We start from the raw sequence: 23,115 nt of genomic DNA, 5'->3' as shown, positions 1-23,115 counted from the left end.
TGAGGCTCACTCAGGCCCTATACTTTTATCTGAGGCCCAACAAATGAACGGTTATTTGACCGGGTAGATTGTTCTGGTGGAGGATTTTCTGCTGCCTAATAGGACCTGCTGCACAGAAGCCAAGCACTCCTGCTCCTCTGCATTTAACATGCAGCAGCCAAGACATCAGGTACAGCACCACCAAGTTTGGATGTACGAGACTGACGTGGTTCTGGGAGAGTGGGCCAGGCCCAAATGGCAGCTGTAATGGAGCACGAACTGCTGGATGTACAGATATGGAGGATATTTGAGCATCCAACACTCCCAAGATCAGCTGAGACTAAGTTGATTGGAAGGGGTGGACAGTGTCAAGGAGAGAGTAGGCGTGCGTACCCTGGGAAGTGATGGGGGCATCATCCTCGAGGACAGCCTCAAAATTATGCTTCTGGCCTTCTTGGTTCTTGGAAGGGTCAGGCTAAGCAGATGACGGGAAGACAATGGGTGTTGCCCCAGACACCTTGTCTCTATCCTTTCTCATAGGTGTCCAGCTGGGGAGAGTCCCCGAAGACCTAGACTGTGGAAGGGAAGGAGGTGGAGAATAGAAAAGCTTCTTGACCAGCTGAGAAGTATGTTGGTCCAAGGAGTAGAGGGTATATGAGAGACCTTAAGGATGTGGAATACCGAGTCTGTGACCTTGGAAAAAGAGACCCATCCCCTCAAACAGGAAGTCCTGCAGTGGCTTGCATTTCCTGGGATACCCTCCATGGTCATTATGGAGTTGACAGCCCTGTCTGGTGAGTCAGTAGTATGCCAGGCTATTCGAAGGATCCCTCGTCATTGCTGTGCCTTCCTTCACTAAAATGGCAAACTCCTGGGCTCGGCCTCCGTGAATTTGTTAAGGAGAGTCCCACAGGTTAAAACTGTACCTGCCCCATAGGACCTGGTGGTTAGACACCTGCAGTTGCCCTCTTGCCATTGAATAATCCTTTCTACCAAAGAAGTCTAGTCTCTTGGAAATATTTGTTCTTTAGTGTGCTGCTGACTTGGCCCAGCCTGTCCTTTTCAGTAAGAGCCAACATAGCAAGTGGTGCCAGTGGGGGGTGGGTCTATAGATATTCAAACCCTTTTGCAGGGACATAATAGCTCTTTTTGACCTTTTTAAAAAGTATGCAGAACTGAAGAATGGGTTTGCCCCAGTGATTTGGCAATCCTAAGGATCCCTGGAAGGATGCGTAGCATGACCGAGATCAGGGTGGAGTAGGATATGTCGTCAAAGAGGTAAGACTCCTCCACAATGGTCAGTTTAAAAAATCACCAATTTGAGCCTAAACTTGACTTAAACCCTTGTACTCTGGGTTGAGCACAGGTCCTCCTCAAGTCTTGACTGCTCCCTGTCTTGTGATAAAACTTCTAGCTGGAAGAAGTACCTCAGTTGTCCTTCATGCTCAGTAGATCTTCTCCATGTTGTCCACAGTATTCCTCTTTTGCGTTTTCCTTGCAAGTTCAATTTGAGAGCTTGACAGAGTACACTGGATGGTGGTTTTCCGACCGTGTACCCCAGCTATCCCCACTTTCTTTTCTTGATTTGAATGTCAAGTGGTTCTTGTCCTGCTCTGTTCCAAAGCTCCTCATTTGTGATCAAGTCTTGCAGTTTGATGTGAAGGATGTACCTCAGGCATCTGTTTATGAATGGCTCTAGAAAGGGTCCTCCACACTATGTAGAGAAGCAGCCTAGATGCAGCCAATCAGGCCCCAGTGACTTGACTTACTGACTTAAACCCTTGTACTCCAAATGGAGCCTAGGTCATCTACAAGTCTCCTCCTCTTCACTCTGTCTCAGGACAAAGCTTCTAACTGACCCCAGGAGTATAAAAGCCTTTCAGTAGATCTTCTCCATGTCATCCAAGGTTTTTCTCTTTTGCATTTGTCTTGAGACTTGCATTTAAAAGCTTGATGAACTGTGCTGGGATGGCGGTTTTCTGAGAGTGTGGTCTAGCCATCGCCATTTCCTTCTCTTGATTTGAGTGTCAAGTGGTTCTTGTCCTGCTCTGTTCCAAAGCTCCTTATTTGTGACCAAGTCTTGCCATTTGATGTGAAGAATGTGCCTCAGTCATCTGTTCACGAATGCCTGTTGCCTGTCATTTGAGTTGGTAGTGAGCCGTTGAAGGAGGGCCTGATGTTCTTTAAGGATGGGGTGGTAAGTACTGTCCATCTGGAAGGGATCTGCCATTGTTTTGCCAAGAGACTAACAACGACTCCATCCCCAGACAAGAGATGGGTTCCCCTTCCTTCTCAGGGGACAGCTCCTTAGGTGCTGGAGTCTAAGGTGCTGTCCCTGTGTCTAATTCAGTACTGACTTGTCTGATGCAGCCAGGATGAGTGAGTGGCTGAACTTCTGGTCTGACTCCAACCATTGCCCTTCCAATGGCCAGGGTGGAGCTGTCAAGGCCATAGTCCGCCAAGTGACTCTGATCAGTGACCATGAGGCAAGGATCTGTGCCTGCCTGATGAGTGGCACCAGGCAAATGAAAACCTGTCTCTCAACAGGGAGAAATCCTACCCCGCAGAGGGAAATGACATCTGGGAGACTGTCCTGGTGAGGGTGACCTGTGTCAATGTGATCTTTGGTAGGAAGTTCACCAGTACTGGTGGTACAGGGTCTGGTACCTCAACTCCAGCGTCCCACATCTCAGAGGGAAGAGCACAGTGTCAGGGACCTGACTCTTCTGACAGGAGCCCACAGTTGTGATGCTGGGATCTTAGGCCAGGGAGATGGGCATTTAGGCCTGTGGTCCAGGGACAAAGAGTGCTCCACTGACCTATGGGGAGGACCTATGACTGGCTTGCCCTTACATACTACAGACTTAGCTGAGTCTGATGCACAGTGCAGCAACTGTAGTGCCAGCAGGCCTGCTTGTTCTCGCCACCAGGCCTGTTTCTCACAGTAAGGGCCACAGGAGAAACTGGGAGTTGGAAACATATTCCTGGCCGGTAAGGTCAGACCTCAGTGGTCATGTGGTCCTTTGCTCAAATCCTCTTTCCATTCTGGCACTGGGGGAGGAAGGCACCCTTCTTCTGCTGCTTATTCAGCAACAGCGAGAGGGAATGTTGCTGGGCAGAACCTGGTGCCAGCCACATTCTCTACACTGATATCAAAGGTACTTGGTTTGGAATCCATGCCTTCGTGCTCCTGCTGGTTGGTTGCATACATTATCAGGGAGTTTGGCGACAGATGAGTATACAGGTGCCCATAGCCCTTCGATGGCATGTTCTTTCTACTGTTGGAGGCACAAAGGCAGGGGTCTGCCACAACATCTTAGTGGCCGGGCAATGTGGGAGGTGCCCAAGGGGGCACAGATATCTATACTAGGGTCAGCATACTCCACCGATTCTATCACTAGGTACTGCATACCACCCTCCTGAACAGCTGTCGCCAGGGCAGGGGCTGTTGACGTGCTTGTAACATACAGATGAGGTCTCACTGTTGCTGGTTCCTTAGGTCTCACTAGGGAACAGTGCTCCCTCTCTGGCTGATGCCCCAGAAGAGGAGGGGGCCACTATGAACTGTGCTGTCCTGCGGCCTATGGAGACTTACAAGTAAAACCCATGGCACTGCCTAGGATCTCTAGATGATTTCTCCCCTGATGCCAGCTCACATGCCACCAGCGTTGGCACAATCCACACAAATGAAAGGTGTTCAGGGTCAGCTCAGGCATTTTGGGGGTCTGACCACAGGTGGAGTGCAACTTCCATCAGGAGGATCTTGAGGTGCTGGTCTTGGTCCTTCTGAGTCCTGCAAGTTTTGCAGAGCCACCAAAAGGAGCACTGAATACGGTGACCGAATTGCCCTATGGCAAATACAGGACACTGGCCTCAGGAGATGGGTGGCTGCTGTTCCATGCCAGGGCTCCTTAGCAACCAGCTGATGAGGGGAAGAGGAGGACAGGGGCTCTGCAACCTCTCAGCGGGTGGGGGGGGGCAGGGAATTAAGAGGCTACCCCCACAGCAGAGCTCACTGGCAGTGGGGGAATGCCTCCATGGGGTGCCAGGAAATGCAGCACCAGGAAATGGGGCAGCCACCCAGCAGAGGAGCTCCCTTACACTGGGACTGCCACCTTGATACAGTGCATGCCAGGGAACAGAAGCCTCACAAAATACAGGACAAGTAGTCTCTTTTTTCTTAAAAAGTCAGGATGCCTGTGAGACATAAGGTACTATGCCGATAAAAACTAACTATTACCGGCATCACTGTGAGAAAGCAGGGAGATGGTGGTAAGTCAACAGAAACATACGTTGAACGCCATGAAGGTGCGACTTCAGGGGTGTCCAGACTAACCCAAGAAATATAGTGGGAGCTGGGGTGGGGGAAGCTTCTAGCTGCCACACATACACCCAACTGGAAACTGACATGAGCAATCACTTTATCATACATATTCAGGTCTGTTCCAGCCTTAAACACTGGACAATTGAAGATGCAGTGGAATTTTGACATCCCTAAGCACAGGAGCTATTGGGGGGGTAGAGGTAGATGTGTTTTCAGTCAGGCAGGTTGAACTTAAATTCTTCAGACAATCTGGGGGATTTTATTAACCTCACTACTTTTGGAGTGCTTCCCACAGACTACTTGAATTCCTCATGTAAATTCATTATTTCATTTACTATGTGTACATATTACCAAGACACATTCTCACAGCAAAATAACTGATCAAGTATTCTAGAACTGGTTAACAACAAAAGTAACACACTTAGTTAATGATTAAATCAAAGTTTTAATACACTGATGCAAAGAGCTTGTGTGAGAGAAATTAAAAAGAAACCCACTACTCCAAGCGTCAGAATTAGGGAGTCAAACAGGTTCTCTGTTTAATACCATTTAACGGCTATGCAAGAAATCTTATTAAAAGTTTGTTCAGCATAATCAAGCATTCAGTAAACTACAGCTGATTAAATAAAAGGTTCATTAAAAAGCTGTAAAAAGATGTGTTTACATATACTCCATATTTTCCAATACATTAAATCTCTTTTTAAATACACCTGTAAGTGGTAGCAAATGACTGTTTATAGAAGGATAGCTCAGTCACTGAAAGATTTTTTTTTTTTAAATTACAAGGACTTCATTCATGCTTGGAAGCTACTTTACCTTTTGCCTTTTCTCCTGACTATATGGGGAGGAAATTAATAGCAACTGTGGAGGACAGGAAATTTCTGAGCAACAGAAGACAGTTTGACTAGGTCCCTAACAGCAGCTACAAAGAGGAAAAGCTGCTAGAAAGCAGACTGTGTGTGGTGGCTGATAGCTAGAGTGTAGCTAGTAAATTCATGGCAAACTGACTGCAGTGGGCAAACTGAAGAGTCTACTGAAAAGAAGGGGCAGTAGGACTACTGGAGGAGCTGCAGAATCAACTCACAAGGACATGCTCTGAGTGAAAAGGTTACAGATTTTTATATGGCTGTTTTTCCTTCTAAACAGTTTTCAAATCTAAAATCCTCTTTAAACTGAAGAGTTTAAGGTCTCACTAACATCTTTATTCACATAACATCATGAACAGCTAATAAGCAAATAGCTCGTGCTACATTTGCAACCGATACCTCTTTCAGAAATACCAAACTTCCCTAAGTCAAGAAAACTGAAATGATTATGTGCCATCAAGGTTTAGAGCTTTAAGTCAATATGATCTGTGCTCCACTCACTTACGCTCATGGGCTAACTCTGCAGCAAAAACATATGAACCACATCCAGGTTAAGCTAGTCTAGGCATAAGCAGTCACAGTGCAAATTCCTATCCACGTTCTTGCACCTGAACTGGTGCTGTAAGCACCACAGGATTCTTGGTTTTGTGTATTACTCTAGGATTCTTTCCCAGCAAATTACAGGACGAGCTCTCTATCCTGGCCACAAGTAGAGAATTCTGGGAAAGCACTAGAGAATAAGAATGCAAGTGATTTGAAGCAAACTCTTTCATATACAGCACCCCTGGGACAAGGAGGTTGCCGGATATTTAAATATTCTGGCTAAGAGAGAGGTATTCCTAGCAATGCATAACACTGAAGAAAAACAAGATTAGATTTTAAAACTAAAATGTATGCAGAGCACTTCATTTAACAACAGTTGTATTGTACACTGTAAACTTAGACGGTATGTACTGCATGTATTTGGATTTACTTTCCCTATTTTGTAAATATGGAAAACCTAACTTATGGTTACTTAAAATCTACTGATGGTTAAAATGCCAGCTATTTGAGAGTTCCAGATGATAGAATGCCAGCTAAGACAGTTTACTGCAGTTTGTATCTAGCCTCACTATAAAATGACTGGATTACTGAACTGAATTAAAGCAGAAATTGGTCTCTAATCCACACCCCAGCCAGGCTAGTCTAAGTTAAAAGCTTAGCCTTGGTGACTGGTTTGTGTATGTGGACAGGAGAGCTGCTAGAGGCAACACCTTAGTAAATGTCTAGTATAGTTCCACGGTAAAGACAAACCAAGTGCTTTGAAGATCTCACCCTGAGGAGTCAAATTCTGGCTTGTGCATCTAAAAGAGTTCACAATAGCTTCAACTGATTGAAAGTCAAAATTATTTTATTGTTCAAAACAAAAAAATGTCAAGTTATTTTACACAGTCTAATAAAAATACAGTTTTAGGGCCTGATGCTGAAAACATGTATGTTCAAGCTTTCTGAAAGCCCATAGAGTTCCACTGGCATCAATGATGCTACACCATAAGTTAAGTTACACATCTGCAGAAGTGCTGACAGGATCAGAAATTAAGTTCCAATATTTGTTTCTGCCTATAGTTGTTTTATAAAATTAAAACAAGACCCTCTCAGTGGGATTAGCTCATAAATGTTAACCTAAAATTGCAATGGCAAAAAAAACATTAGTTCTACAAATTCACAATTAAATAAGTCAGCTGATTTTGTTCAAAGACAAGCAATTTAAATTGGTTATTCAATCCTTCCCCCAAACTGCAGCAGAATTAAACAGCTGTTCTCCAACCTGTTTATGCCAATGTTAACTACAGTTAAATGTTTTCCCTAGCTTTAGCCCTGTCCCTACACACAACTCCTGAAATTAAGTGTCAGGATCTAGGCTATAGTTTAACTCGTCAGCTGCTCATAAATCACACTTGTTAATTTTGCAGTATCACTTTACTTACCTGTGCTAGGCTAACAAGTTTTATTACAGTGTAGATTACTCCAGTTAATCCTGAAGCGAGGATGTAGCCTCCAACAGTACTTTAGAACAGAGTTGTGCAAAGTGGGGAGGGAGGGCAGCCCACTCTGGGGATATGAAATATTGAAAGAGCGGGTGGCGGGGGGCAGCGCTGCACAATCAGCTGCTGGGTCTCAGGCTTATCCATCTCATTAAAAGTGTTGAAATGTTACTGTTTTTATGTAAGTGTACATTTATATACCAATAAATAAATTTCTACATACTTTCTTACACAACAGTTTCTTTTTCTCTTTTGTTTTTGTTTCTTCATTAGGACCGTAACCAAAACGTCCATCCATTTGGATTACATTATACAAGCTGGGGGACCCTGCCAATGGCAGGGACAAAAAGTGGGGCCCAATGTAAAAAGTTTACTCACCCTTGTTTTAGAATTTAAAAGGGTGCATTAGAAAGGTTGAAAGCTTTAGTCATTAAGTTTGGAACATATAATCATTAATCAAGATGAAGTCAGGAGAATTTGCACTTGGCAATTATAGTGCATCACCCCATTTATACTGGTGTTTTTTCCCAAAATTCTGAATACCTAAGAACGCTGCCAATTCTTATTTGAAATAAGGTCAAGATTAAAAACATTGATTTAACCTATTTTAATTAGATATGAGAGATCAGACACCTACTTACGGGTTCTATTTTAACCATTAGAGTTTAATGAGACTTGAAGTTGATCGCCAATTGTGTTTTGTTCTAACTTTTTGTAACTAGCTTCCTAATGGATACTGTGTCTTAGTGTGGACAACCTTTTCACAAGAGCAGCCTTCCAGTTTAATAGATCAACATGCACAAATTTCACTTGACTTCTAGAGCAGTATTAGCTTTCGCTGTATATATTATATATAAAATTAAGTGCTTTCTCCCTAAACCAAAAGAAAGAGACCATCATATCTTAACTCAAGAACTGTACTACAGATCTGTTGGAGATGTGATTGATCATCTGGATGCAAAATAAACAAGTCTCTAAAGCAATGTTTCCCACCCTTATAACATTTGCATACCACTTTGGGATTCTGGCTTTATCGGTGTACCATACTTCCCAATGCCGTCCCAGTGCATATCTTCTGATTTTTAGTAATTTATTTTCTGCCACGTACCCCTTGAAATCCACTTTCATACACCACCAGTGGTATGTGTACCACACTTCCGGAAACACTGCCCTAAAAGGTCACTGGTCACATCTTGGGACATCCCACTTCATTTAACTAATTTTAAAACTTACCTATTAGAAAGAGCTGTTTAAATCTAGAGTATGCAGCTTGAATATCTTGAAGAGATGGAAGGCTGTTTGAAAGGTCATCAATTTTCAAGACTTCATAAGGAGGTTTGTTAATTGTCTTATAAACTCTGAATAATCAAAGAAGAGATTAAACCTTTCAGTTTATAGAAACTGAAACACTGATATTTGTCACTGAAAGTAGCAAGGTCCATGCCCCAACCCATGTACGCACATGCGTGCAGGCGCGCACACACAGCAAAAGTAGAGAATTTTGCCACAAAAGCAGGTTGTGCATTAGTGGGCTAATGGTCCCATGTGCCTTTTAGAATATTCAGCAACAACCTTGCTATGGGCTTGTCTACACAAGAGTTTTGCTGCTCTATGTATGCCAGCAAACCTAACTGAGCAAAACTGTCCACGTGTACATGCAACTGTAAGTCCTTATACTGTCAGCTGATCTGTAATTTCGAATAGTGTATTTTGACCAAATAGCATTTACTGTATGCATACACTGAGTTAATTCACTGGCAGGTTTGTCAGGATATGTACTGGGGGCGGATACTGATTAGTTACATCTTCTAGCAAATCTCTCAAAAGATAAAAAATGTAGAACCAACTGCTCTAAAGTGCATTTTCAGGCTAAAGTAACATGATTGATCAAAGAACTTTGGATGATTTTCAACAGGCACTACCTGAATGGGGGAACATACAACAGTCATGAATGACTGTGTTAAAATCCTTCTCTGGTTTTAAGAAAGCTGTTTTGGATCACTTGCATACACCACTGTCACAGCTCCTAAAGGGAGGACTTGGAGACAGCATCCAAATTGGATTTAAGGGTACATCTATGTTTCGATGAGGTGGAGATTAATCTGGGGTTTGAGTTAGCGCATCTAGTGGAGCTACACTAAATCTAATCATCAGGGCTCCACTGTTGACCCTAGTACTCCTCACAGTTGCAAGAAGTAAAGGAAGGCAACGGGAGAGTTTCTCCCATTGACCTCCCATCCCACTTTGGGGACAGCAAGAAAAGTTGATTTAGGATATGCTGACTCCAGCTGTGCAATTCATATAACTGGAGATGCGCATCTTAAATCAAATTTTCCCCCTAGAGTGTAGACCTGGCCTAAATAAATCATAACTGCAACACACATACTGTAGTTCAAGGATCTTGTCTAAGAGTTGGAGAGTCACAAGATTCCACCTCTGCCTAGAATGGCTTATAGCCAAAAATGCCCCAAATTAGTACAAACTGTCCAAAAATAGAGTAGGAACTCCCCACACTGGTGGTCCATCCTACCATTAGATTTACCAAGTCAGCAATAAAAAGAGTACTTTGCAATAGTGTGGAATACAGACAACTACTTTGGCATGCCAGCCTCTATTTACTACCCAGTCAAACTAGACTTATCAAAGCCAAAAACAATACATTGCACTAGCAAGTTTTTTCTGAAAAGCCAGGACTTTCAAAAATAAAGCTGCAGAGTGTCAACATACAAAATATGTTCTTTCAACCTTTTACCAGTGACCCTCTCTCTCCCCCAGATGAGGAAGAGCGCCTTTTTCCAAAAGATTCTTCAAAAAAGTGTGTAGATGCTCCATGGGCCCTTCTTTTGAAAGAGCAGTCCTCATGGCACCAGATTTTTCAATCCTTAGCCCACTCTTTCGAAAGAGCAGGAGCTGTGTGGATGCTCTCTATCAAAATAACGGGTCAATCTTCTGATCCTCTTTTTTTGTATGCAGATGCGATCTTTCAAAAGAACTCTTCTGGAAGCACTTCTTTTGAAGGATTGCTGTAGTATAGACACAGTCACTAGTTTTCCCCAACCGCAAATAATTGGTCACCCACCACAGGTTACTGCATAATTCAGGATCTCACCAAAAATAATGCTGTTAGACTAACTGAAGATTTATTAAGAAATAAAATAAATTAGCTATTTAAAGAATTAAAAGCAGATAAAATATAATTATGGCTGAATCTGAAATACAAGTATAATAGTAGAGATGAATTTCTCCACGAATCTTTCCAGGTGTCAAAATCAATTTGGGGGAAGGTAGAAAAAAATTTTTAACAGCTCAAACACCCTCCTATTTAGAGTTCAGAAATGGAAATGAAGTTAAAGAACATGAAAAGGATTTAGCAACCATCAATTAATTTCACTGTCACAAGGGTCTAATTGGTTGAAGGTAAGTGCAATTAAGATTTATTCTTCATTTTTATCAGCAGAGTGAATGGGCTTGTTCCTGATATTTAAACATTTTGTTCCCCACACATAGTGGATTAAGACCTCTGAGGTCACGCCCTAGGTGGGCTAGCTACCAGAGTCACACTCCCCACAAAAGATAAGGACATGATGCCTAACTCAAAGGAACCACACTAAGACCAGAAAAGGAGACAGAAGTACAAGTAGCCATGTAACCATAAGAACCTTATTTTTGTTTAGGAATCTAAAATAGCTATACTAGCATAAGGCAAAACAGTTAACAAGAATCACATCACTTACCAGCACAACTATGACAGTAAACCAGCTATATACTGGGAAAAAACTACAATGTTAAGCATGATTTTACCATCAGTGTAGACTATAAAGTCAAGTTAAAAAAATTGTGAGTGGTAGTCTGTGTTCCCTGTAAGCCATATACACACGCGGCCGCACAGCTAGAGTGCCTGTAGATAGATTTTTTTTGTTTCTACTGGTGGTGCAAATTCACACATGCCTCGGTGTACACAAAAATGTATTCTGCACAAGGATGGAAAGATTAGTGGTTAACCACTAACCACCAATGTGCTCCTCAGACATCTCTCACTGTAGATGGGGCAGTTCTCATGTAGTTGAAGACAGACCCACAACCAGATAAGTTGCTATTTGCATATGGTTCCTTACCTTTTGAAAGAAAATGTTTTTCAAAGCAATTCTGAAAGTTTATTCAATATATCCTTCCATTATGAAATTTAGAAGCATAAGAGAATATAGGGAAAGGGTTAGAAACCTTGTCTACTGTTTTAAGAGTTAAATTAAGTTCATTATTTTAGGGTCCACAGAAAAATCCTTTTGTTTACCTTCTTCATCCAATAAGCTAAGCTACCACTCAGTAGCTGTTTGTGGACCTCCTTTATGATGAGCAGAGTGGTAAGTTGCTATCCAGCATGTCTACAATCTGCTCTTTAAAGGGCAGTTTGGTTCACAGATGACAGCAAGTTAAAGCTCACTTTTCACTTCTTCCTTAGCTCAACAACATAGCCCTATTTACCATTCAACAGGGCTTGGTTTGGGGCATCCAGTTTACCTCAACATCAATGAATTTAACTGCCTCATCGGGGTTAGAAATTGGTGATTATTAATGCTTAAGTGAAACAGTTGCGATGCCACCCCAGCCTGAACCAGTGCTGGAGAAGCAAAGTTTGAGATTAAATACAACTTTCAAGGCCAAAACAAAAAACAAATCTAACTTGTGCTTTCGAAAGAGGTGTTTAAAGTTCATTTGCCTGCAAAATGATCGAACTAAATTAAGGGAATCTGTAGAAGTGATACTACTACTGCAGGTAAAGCTTGAAGCTAGACTGAGGGAGGGGACCCAACAGAAAAACCTCTCCCCAGTTTCCACAGAGATTTATGCTGGTGAATATACAGTAGACCCTTGAGTTACGTGAGGGTTCCGTTCCATACACTCATGTAACCAGAATTTTGCCTAAGTGGGGGTCTGGCATTTTCCCCAGCCGAACACATGTTCTGCAGCTGGGGAAGCAGGAGAAAGGTAAGTCCTGGGGGAAGGAGGGAGGCAACAGTTGAGGAGAGTTATGCCTGGTGGTGGGTTGCAGGGGACAGGAGCTAAGTTGGAGGTGTGCACGGAGGTGGTGAACCAGAGCCCTGCTCAGGTGGTGAGCTGAGCTGTGGGGGGTTTCAACCGGAGCGGCGGGGGCGGGGGGGAATGGGCCATGAACCAGAGCCATGAGGGGGGGTGTTTAAACCAGGGTGGGAGGATGGAACCAGGGCTGCACATGGGGGCTTAAACAAGGGCAGATGGGGGATTGAGCCAGAGCTGGGCATGGGGGTGGGGTGTGAGCCAGCACCACATGAGAGTGGTGAGCCAGCAGGGGAGTGCAACCGCGGCCAGGGAAGTCGAGCCAGAGCTGTACCTGAGGGGTGGTGAAACAGAACAAGAAGTGGGGGTAGGGGGTGAGAAGGAGCTACGTGCAGGTGGTGGGCAGTGCTGGGGGGGTGGGCCGAGTTAAGCGCAACTTGAAATTGTACATTTCCACAGTTTACTGTAGGAATTGGGGGTCAACCACATAAGAGTGGTGTCGTGTACTCTGAGACCTTACTGTACTCATAGTTGTGTTACTTGACCAATGACATCACTGTTATTATGGTGTGTTTACAGCCACAACCCTAAAAAAGGAAACTGCTTCTAACACACTGACTAGAAAACAAAACTATCAGAGACAATTGTCTGCTGTTGCAAAGTAGGCTCAGACATAGAATACAGAAGACAGAAGTATGGTCCACAAGAAGGACTTTTTAAAAAGTGTCACGGACACATTACTGACCCATCCAAGAAATTTTTGTGCATTTGTGAAGTGTTGTCCTCTGGTTCTTTGGGAAAAGCAGACATTTTGAGAAGAGAAGCACCATTATGGCAAGACCAACACCAAATCTGCAGAAAAAACATTTACCTGGTTAAACAGATCAGAAAAAGTGGGTCTGTCCGACAAAAGCTCATTACCTAAAGTTATTTTGTTAGTCTTTAAAATGCTACATGACTGCTATTTACCTGGTTGGTTAGCTCTCCTGTACACATGGACAGTTACATGCTTCTATTTGAAAGAACATTAGATTATAAGAAACCACTTCCTGCTGCTTTATCACAAATAGTTTAGGAGAAATCAGTAAATCATTAGGCAGGAAGGTTCTGCAAGTACCAAGAAACAAGTGCCTCTAGAGAACCTCAAAAGATCAAGAAATATAGACTAGTCAGAGAATGCCATGTGCGAACACTAATGAACCCCACACATCTGTTCATAGCTTTATTTGTATATTTAAGGAGAGGTAGCCAAAATTACTGCTCTGAATATACTTTGGGGGAAGGGAGAAACTTTCAAAACCTCTACTTTTAGCTGCTGCTTCTTTTATGGGTAAGTCTGCTATTATAGAAAGAACTTGGACAGCGCAATGTGAACTAAACTTAGGCGAATGTACTTATGAATAATTTCTGTAAAATTATACAGTCTGAAATATTAAAGTTTTCCCTTCCCATCTACATTTCCTCACATTCTAGCTTTGCATGTATACTCACGGGAATGCCTCTTCCTTGGTGCTGCAAGATACTCTCTTCAGAGAGGGACATGGGAACAACAAAATACAATGGCAATCTAAAGAGGAAAGACACATGTCCTATAGCAGAGACATCCACAGCAGATTTAATGTCACACATTACGCTCGATGTTCTTGCTACAGAATCAGGAAAATCCAAATATTTAGTTATTTCCTTCATTAATCTAGGTATCTTTGTTCTGGAAGGTACTAAACAAAATGCCCAACTTTTTGAAGACATTTGATATTAATGGCTCAGAACTTTAAATAATATTAAAATTATATTGATAGCACAAGACCTCTTATTACATTGTTCTGAGACACGGTACGTTATCTGTAGTCAAAAGCTTAATGGAAATATGCTGCTGAATTCTAAAAACTACAGAATTTCCACATGAAAATGGTCTTGTCTAAAGCTGACATGGGCTTGCTTTTATAGATATGTAATTTACTCCAGTGGAACACAGTCTATATCACCAAAAGAGGGCTTGTGAAGTTTTGTTGCCAGCCCAGCAGTTCCCCAAATAAACTACACTACATTAAATGACCTTTTTACTACAGTAATTGTATCTAAACCAGGGTTTTTCCTGGCATAGCTATATTAATGAAAGGAGAAGGATGAAGAGGAGAGAAGAATTCTCCCTGAACATTATAGCTATTCTAGCAAAAAAATGTAAGCATGCGCCAGACCTAAGTGTTTCTTACAGTGTTTGAGGCCTTGGAGAAATGAGTTGGAAGACAGAATCCAAATGGGAGGATAGAGATTTACCAGTCATGTTTAGTAGACTTATGAAACATGAACAATGGCTTTAGAATTCAAGCTTACCGTTCAGAGACTTTGTAGGCTTCATTGACGCTCACTACTTTATATTTCATGTTCCCTTTGGTTCGTTCTAACTCCTCACGCCAATCCTTAATAGCATCAAACATCACAGTTTGGTTTTGAGAGTCTGTCAACAGAAATCCAATTAGATACTACTTTTACTATTTGGTCTTTGGTCAAGCATGGTTTAAAACCAAGCCACGCGTTCCTGAAGTAACACGCATGCTAAAAATCTCTTCATAGTGCTTCCACATGCATAAAGGCTAGTTAGAGACCTACAACCAAGATCCACCATGCACTCTATGGCATTTGCCAATCATCCCTGGTAACTCTGCTTATACGTTGCATCCTCTTCTCCCACTTTGTCTTCTCTATTTGGATCATAAATGTTTAAGGGAAGAATCTGCCACTACTGTGTTCAGTGCAAAGAACACTGTAACCTCAGTACTAGTTTGGGTCTTCAGAAGTTACTGGAAGATAAAGTAAATTTCAAACTAAATGTCTGAGCCAACATCAGGGTGCATCAAAGTGCCTCTTGGCAGGATAGATATTTTGGGTGCAAAAGGAATGAAGAATCAGCAGGAACTTCACTTTAACAGCACTATTACATCAGCTAGGTTTCCACAAAAACTGGCAATTTAAGAAATTATGTTATCTACACTAAAACTGTTTTGCTTGTTCAAAATATAACAAGCCACTCTGTGTGCCTTAACCAGACATGGCAAGCAGGAATCTTCCACAAAATTCAAAATTTACTGGATTTATTTCCCTAATAAACCTGGTGGATTAGTATAACGTAAGTTACTATTTATGTTGAAAGCTGACGAGTTCATCTTTCCTAGATGATTTGAGGGAAAAAAATGCTGAAATAAGGGTGGGTTTATTTATATGATAAAGCTCTTTGGAAAGATGCAACAACAATGTAGCTCAATCTAAAAAGCGAGAGCAGGCAATTACATTCACTCTTCAGACAGCATTTTAGCCAAAACAGAAAGCAGAAAACGAAAACAAAAAGAGGTATTTTGTTGGTATCAGGGAAAAACTGTATATGCCAGACCTCTGTACAAGTTGATCATGAGCAAGTTTTATCCAATACTGCTTAGCCTCTCAATTATTAACTGACTGTCCATTTAATCCTACCCCCTTTAAACGTGTTTTGATCAGTATTCAGATGATAGGATAGAGCTGGATAAGTTGATTTTATTTTACTGGACTCAATCAGATAGGTAACCACGAAGTAACATGGGTGCTGATCAAAAGCAATTCCTTTCCATTTAACCCATCCTCTTGATGGTTCTCCTCATTAAGTGTCTATTAGAATACCAAAGACCCTGACCCTCTTCTCTGGGCTAATAACTGTATTTAAGTTTTATATCACCAAAAGCCCCCTGGGAACTAAGGGTATGCAGCAGGCACTCTTGGAGATTTTAGCAGCACTTTCAAACAAACTGTACTTCGCATGTAGATATGAAAATGTTCAGAGGCTTATTACTTGGCCAAATTTGGGGATAGTGTCCTGGGTTTAGATAGAACACTTCTGGACACTGAAAATCTCATGCAGATATAGGCTACAAATCAGGAATTACAACACATACAAGTTACAACAAACTTAAAAAAAAGAACTAAGTTTACCTGTATTGGCTGGTGCAGCTGTTGCATAAGAGAACAGAAACAAGCGTTTAAGTAGTTTAGGAGTCTGGCTATGATGAACTATGCCACTCACAATCTAAGAAAGAGCCAACAAATTAAAACATGTACATATCAGACTGTAATAAGAGTCATGTGATGTGAACAGCGCTGAATCTCAAAAGGTAAAACCTAGAAGAGATTACACTAAACCAACATTGTCAATAAGATTTAAATGAAGCACGATATTAAAGACCTGCTTTAAAATGCAAAAAGATGGCTTTGCCATGAATCTGTGCTGTTACTATATCTAGCTCTATATTTAAAGGACAATCCTGAAAACGTAAAGTTATTCTACTTCAATTTTTCTGGAGCTCTTTGGTCAAGTTTTGTACTTTTTTTAAGGAATGTCTTAAGTTTAGACAGCTCATTAAGTGAACTTCACCCTTCACACTTCAGCCTTATTTCACCCGAGTACACTCTTACGTTTGTGTTCAATTCTTAATACCAAGAAGAGTGGCATTCAGATGACTATGCTTCCTAGTTATATCCCTTGTATGTGTAATGTCAGCCTTCGATATTCTTCTTACACAACTTTTGGTGACAACTCTCTCCATTGAAGGGTTTTAATTTTTTTTTTTTTTAAACACATGAAAGTTCAGAAATGAAATTCTTACAAAAGAATTTACTTTGGTGAGTATAAGACATATACAGCATTGTCAAACAGCTTGGACTGCTGAACCATGAAAATTGAGTTGTATTCCCAGAAACCACAGTCCCACTGTGTGACAGGACAACCCACTTCCCCAGCCCAGGACTCCAGCCCTGCAGCAGCCAGCTCCAGTCAGGCATGCCAGTTAACCAAATGTGCCAATTATCTGAGTGCCAGATAACCAGGCTCTTCCAGAATAAAAACCAATGCACACATTTTAACTTGCTATATGCTAGGGATGTTATCGTGTAACTGGTTAATTGGTATGCCTCACCCTAATTGTGTGAGGCTTACTGGTTATGGTTAATCAGTGGGAGCTGGAGCAGCTTCCCACCCATTGTGGGCAGCAGGTTGCTCCAGCTCCGTGGCTCACTGCTGCCAGGAGGCACTCTAGCTCAGCCAGAGGAGCAGCTGTACACAGCAGTCCCAGGCCTGCTGCACGCATGGGTACTCCACCTTCCCCGACCTTGTTTAATTGGTTAACTAATTACACAGGATTTTACATCATTATAAGCACACCAAGAAGAAGAAACAAGTTAACCAAACCAAAGTGTGACCTTCCCATGACTGTTCAGCCCAGTAGTGAATGGCTCAGAAGTAAATTTTGTCATAAGGGTTTGACTGAACTGCTCTCAGATCCATCTCCCTACTCTCCAGAAGTCCTACATCACTTCTGAGTTATTAAAATACCATGGTAACAACTCAACCCTTTAAAGGGGAAAGTAGTTATCAAATACACGAAGTTGCTATACGTACCCTTTTTACCTCCTCTTCCTTTGTGTACCTCAGACAGAAGTGAAATACTCTAAGATCTTTACAGTAGATGATTAATTTCTCTGGATATTTTTTTAGTTGTCCAAACAGAGATTTCTTTTTCTCGTCATAAACTAAAGAAGTGAAAAACCCAAAATAGAATTTATCAACATTAAAAATTCTGCCATATATTGATGGGGATCCAACTAAACTAAGGCAATACAAGAGTTTCATCAAGTATTCCAAAATATTTACTTGCAGTGCAGACAAATGACTGTACCCACATACTTCTCAGGTGAAAGACCCAAGACCTCTGTTTCATGTCTCCTCTCTTTCACTCAACCAGAGAACTGCTTGATTGCAGTTCTTAATTCTGACCACTTGATAGCTGATGTGATGTACAGGGCAGAGACTTTTTATGCCATTCACTGTTCCCTTGACAGCTTCTCACAAGCAACTAACCACAATTTCAGCTTAAGTATCAAGCTGTGGTAAAGAAAACAGGTAAAGAAACCTGTCACAGGCAAAAATAAGACTTGTTACTTCACATTAAACTGTATGATAGCATATAGGCTTTCCCTCAAGATCAGTTTTATAAGAAATTTTGGTCTAGTGCAGGGGCCTGCAACTTGTAGCTCTGGAAGTGCATTTGACTCTTTAAGACAGTTTCCCAAATGGGTGTGTGCAGAAATTCCCGGGGGCAGGGGGAGAGAGGAAGAGGGCTCAAGGCAACCCAGCCTCCCAAGTCATCCCTCCCACCCAAAGAAAAAGCCAGCCCTTGCTTCCAGCTCTCAGCTTCTGCCATTTTACATGGGCGACCCAGCACAGCTGCTATAAAAAGCAGGCAGCCAGAGAAGGCCCATATGGAGCTAGCTGCTTCCTGCAAAAGTGAGTGAGTGTGTTTTGGGGGTGAGGAGCAGGATGGAATTAGATGAGGGGCTAGAGGTACCTGGCTTTGGGGACGGGAGAGGCACTCAGGCAGGTGGCTCACAGGCGGCTGGGGTGGCTGGCCGGCCCATGGTAAAAAAAGAGGTGTTGGGGGTGTGAGGATTTCTCAAAAGGAGGGCGTGATGCCAATAAGTTTGGGAACTATTGCTTTAAGGACTTCTTTGTGGCTCTTGACACTATAATTTCCAAGTTAAAAAACCTCCTGCTTATTTTCAACAAATGGTGAATGTCCTACAGTAAACATGTACCACACTAGAAATCATTGTGTCTACCCTATTCTCAAAATAAGGGTTACAAAAAGTATGGTTAGTCACAATTTATTGAGGATCGTCTCATATTCACACACATTGTGGCTCTTGAATTACCGAGTTTACCAAATTAAAAAAAATGGCTCTCTTTGCTATTGTAGTTGCCAATGCTTGGTCTAGTGGAAACTTCCATAGATTTAAATAAAAACTTTAAAATTACAAGAGGGTACTTTTCTGAACTAACCTTTGGTGCCAACACAGACACTCACCTATCATTATAACATTAATTAGCAATACTCAAACGACCATCAGCTAAGCAACACTGCAAAACCAAACAAGTATGACTACAATCAAGATCAGAGGAACAGTGTAACTGATTTGTCCAGTAGAGAACAGACCTTTAACACCACACTAAACATTCACATGAGATTCTGATAATTAAAATGTTTAAAATAATTCAATATCAGAGTAGTCAAAGCCTTTTCTGACTTCAGACCCTTCCCTCACTTGGAGGCATTTAGGCAATTTAAGCCAACTATTCAGTTCCATCAGAGACCAGAAACACAATCTCTCTCCAGGCTATGCCTTTCTTCACAAGTCCTATCCTAGCTCACATAATGAAATCATAGGTCCCCTCCTCCTCCTCCAGACTCCTTCCACTAATGCTTACATCATACAGCTGACAAGTTCACAGACCAGTTGTCAATTTTTATTTAATGTTACAAAGGACAGACTTGTCTTTGAGACTTCTTAAATTAAGTAAGCTGAATCCAGTATTAGGTACAAATTTCTTATTTTACCTTCCTCCCCAGCCCTTTTTTAACATTCAGATAATGTTGAATGTTTTATTTTGAGATGATGCTTCTCAAAGTCTACCATAGAAGCAGGAAATCACTTTGCAACTCAGTATTTCAAAGTACTCTGATGTGATATTACCCAGAACCAATAAACAAGCAGTTCTATAGCTCCACACATCAAATACACTACAATAGCTCAGCAGATATGTGGATTGATACTGTCCAAGTTTAACCAAGTGTGTTACTGGGAGCACTGTGCCAAGAATTAGGACGGTCTCCTCACTTCAATTAACTTCTGAACTGGCCTAACCAGAAACAAAGACAAAATGTAGATTTTCCAATTTCATGGACTGAATGAAGCATAAGCCAAGGTTTTCAAATCTATGCAACAGCTACATGAGATGAAACCTTGATTTATGCTGCTTTCAATCCAATCTTTACTTGAAAGGATAGTAAAGAACTTAAACATTAAACTTGAACATTTAAAAAAAATCGATACATTTCAATTCACTATTTATTCCACATTAAATTATGGAAGGATTACATTGCAATGATGTTAATTATGCTAACTAGACAGATTGGTAGACCAAAGCACTAGCTTAAAAGTACAGAGATCCAAGGACTTTTTAAAAGACATTACTGCAACTTATAATTTAGGAGCCTATATCTCATTGTCAAGAGCAATGCAGCCACCTAGGAAACTAAATGTCATTGACTATCCATAGCTAAATACTTTTACAAATCCCAGTTCATGTCCTTGGAGCAGTGGTGGGCAATATGCAGCACACAGGCTGCAAGCAGCCCATCAGGGTTCTATGTGTGGCCCAGATACATTTTCTTTACCTTTGCCCACGTGAAGGATTGCCAGATTCTGCTACTTTCTGTTTATGTAGGGCCCCCAAGTCCCTCGGCCTTACTAAAGCTACATGCATATAAAGCAAGGGCACACCAAGTCAGGTGAATGCTGACTGGACATATCATTGGCGGAGATCTATGTACTCCCTCTTCAGCAGCCAAAGTGCTGATATGTTTCAATCAGCACACCTGCAAATTCTAGATAGGCAAAACTATCCTATCCTGGGAGACCATCTTGTTATGACAGTGTTGCAGCCCACTGAGATGGAGGACCATTTATGCAGCCAACTCACTACCCCAGGCTGCCCATTGTTGCTTTAGATTTATGCAGTGTAAGACAGACTGGGGGGAAGGAGGAGAACAAACCCTACCTCCATAAATGTGATCTACACAATGCAGAGTTATGTCATTTTCTCCTATGATCTTATTCTTAAATTCTGGTTCCTACAAGATAAAAGCATTTTGTTATTCAAAATTCCAGTCATAAGGCACACTATAGTCAAACTATACAACGGCATCTTTCCACTAGAGATGTCACCTATGTATTTAGTTGAACTGGAGCTGCGTGGGGCAGTGCAGGGAGGGTGGCTGGAACCAAAGCCACATGTGAGTGGTTTAAACTGGGGCGGGGGGTGAGCTGAAGTTGTGTGAGGGGGGTGGTAAGTCAGAGCCAGGCGTGGGTGTGCAGGGTGAGCCAGAGCTGTGCACAGGTGGTGAGCCGGCAGGGGATTTGAACCAGGGCTGGGGAGCTTCAGCGGGAGTTGCACCTGAGGGGTGGTGAGCTAGAGCCAGAGGCAGGGGTAGGGGGATGAACAGGAGCTATGCGCAGATGGTGAGCAACGCTGGGGGGAGGGGCCTGAGCTGGGGCCATGTGAGGTTGAGACAGGGCAGGGGGAGGGAGTTAAACACAACGGAAATTGGGGTACAGGGTTTACTATAGGAATTGGGGTCAGATGGATAAAAATGGGGTCATGTACTCTAAGACCTTACTGTAAACTAGAATTAAATTTGTTGAAGAGTGCTCCCACAGGCTTGCACTCATCAGCATGCAAAAAAATGCTTTTATTCAAACCCATCCTAACTTGCAACACAGCCTAAAACTTAAAGATTATTGTAAAAGAAAACGTGTTACTCTCAGGATCAATTTTCAATAGTGATAGTAGTTCTGAAAGAGATCTTAACTATAAACAGACTTCACCTAGAAATGGGATAGCATTTGTTTTATCATATCACTCTGTTCTAACTCTTTGGGACATAACTGGTGCTTTTGAGGAGAAAATTGTGAACATTCACAGAGTAGATGGACCCATGAAATAAAAGTTATCTATTATGACTCATGGGGTCCTGTGATGACATTAAGTGCACAAACTGTGTTTAATCAGCCTGTTGTGCTTAAGGCTTGCTACAAAGCTTTCCATTTAATTTATTTACAACATTCTCTTTATTACCAGGAAGGGGTGAAAAAGGCTACATAGAGGCAGCGTATATTATTTGCTAAGTGTTCAAAAAGTCACATTCACAAGACTTAGCCAAATGAAATTTGTTTTCCTACATTATCATCCACAGAAGATTCATCACCAAGAAAAGCTATCTTGAAGTTCGTGCAAATGAGTCTCCCATAGGCTCCACGATTTGACCCTTCTTCTTGTACACACTTTAATACAGTGCTTGCCTCACAGAGCAGAAATTCACCTGGTTGAAATAAACAGAGGCTTAGCTTGCACAGTGGGAAATGTTTCTAGTTAAGATACAAAGATCTTAAACTTCCAACTCAGCATAAAACTGAGCCCCAATTTCCTATCCATTGATTGGTTGAATTTACCATGGTGCACAAATGCCAGAGGGAAAGAAGGAAAAAGAGCCAGAGAAATGGCTCATGGGACTGATACCGTCTTATCAGAGCATTCTCACTCTAGGTTACTGGTTCAAGATTAAATAAAGAACCGGTCAATGGCTTTTTAAATGAACTGCTAATCTTAATTTCTAATGGAAACTTTACATATGATACTTTGTACCTTTGTGGAGAGTTGAGAGGATAAGCAATATATGGAGTGTAAATCTAAGTGGCTGCTCCAGGTTCAAATTGGAGACATCTTGTTGGAGAAGCTGAAACTAATGCAATGTTGTAGACAGAGATCACACTGAGGCTGTGTCTACACTACAAAAATAACTTCGAAGTACAACTTAGAAGTCAGTATCTTCGAAGGATATCATTTACACACACCCTACTTCAAAGTTAAACTTCAAAGTAGGGCACTACTCCATTCCTGGGAATGGAGAAAGGACTTCAAAGTTGCGCTCCCTACTTTGAAGTAAGGGAAAATGTGTGTAGACTCTCTGCTGGCTACTTCGATGTAGTGAATAACTTTGTAGTTAACTTCGAAGTTAGCTGCTAGTGTAGATGCACCCTGAGTGTCCTGTGCATTACAGCCAAATCCTTTCATGAAATCAAGTCTCAACTATAAATTCTCTCACTGTCAAGTTTTTATAGCCTACAGAATGCTAATGGTTTGCATCAATTGCTACCTACAACCATAACTCTCAATGTTTTGGCTGAGAATCATGACATGCATTTGATAAGTTATCAAAACTACAAAGGTTCCACAGGAACAGAGGAC

The 23,115-nt window shown here is 41.8% G+C and overlaps 1 protein-coding gene across 2 annotated transcripts in view; it reads right to left on the bottom strand.

Moving 5' to 3' along the window:
- Positions 1 to 23,115, bottom strand: part of MTMR12 (myotubularin related protein 12) — a 65,836-nt gene that overhangs the window by 24,375 nt on the left and 18,346 nt on the right. For both annotated transcript variants that reach the window (XM_074995704.1, XM_074995705.1), the window contains exons 3-10: positions 22,050 to 22,189; positions 20,869 to 20,941; positions 17,653 to 17,783; positions 16,191 to 16,284; positions 14,562 to 14,685; positions 13,719 to 13,794; positions 12,973 to 13,079; positions 8,427 to 8,551 (exon numbers count right to left, since the gene is read on the bottom strand). In XM_074995704.1, the coding sequence (XP_074851805.1) occupies positions 8,427 to 8,551; positions 12,973 to 13,079; positions 13,719 to 13,794; positions 14,562 to 14,685; positions 16,191 to 16,284; positions 17,653 to 17,783; positions 20,869 to 20,941; positions 22,050 to 22,189 (870 nt within the window). The remainder of the gene's footprint in view (positions 1 to 8,426; positions 8,552 to 12,972; positions 13,080 to 13,718; positions 13,795 to 14,561; positions 14,686 to 16,190; positions 16,285 to 17,652; positions 17,784 to 20,868; positions 20,942 to 22,049; positions 22,190 to 23,115) is intronic.

The sequence above is a fragment of the Carettochelys insculpta genome, chromosome 5 (genome assembly GCF_033958435.1).
Source record: "Carettochelys insculpta isolate YL-2023 chromosome 5, ASM3395843v1, whole genome shotgun sequence".
NCBI classification, from domain to species: Eukaryota; Metazoa; Chordata; order Testudines; family Carettochelyidae; genus Carettochelys; species Carettochelys insculpta.
Note: the sequence above shows the minus strand (reverse complement) of the source record. Positions and strands in the feature narration are given on the sequence as shown.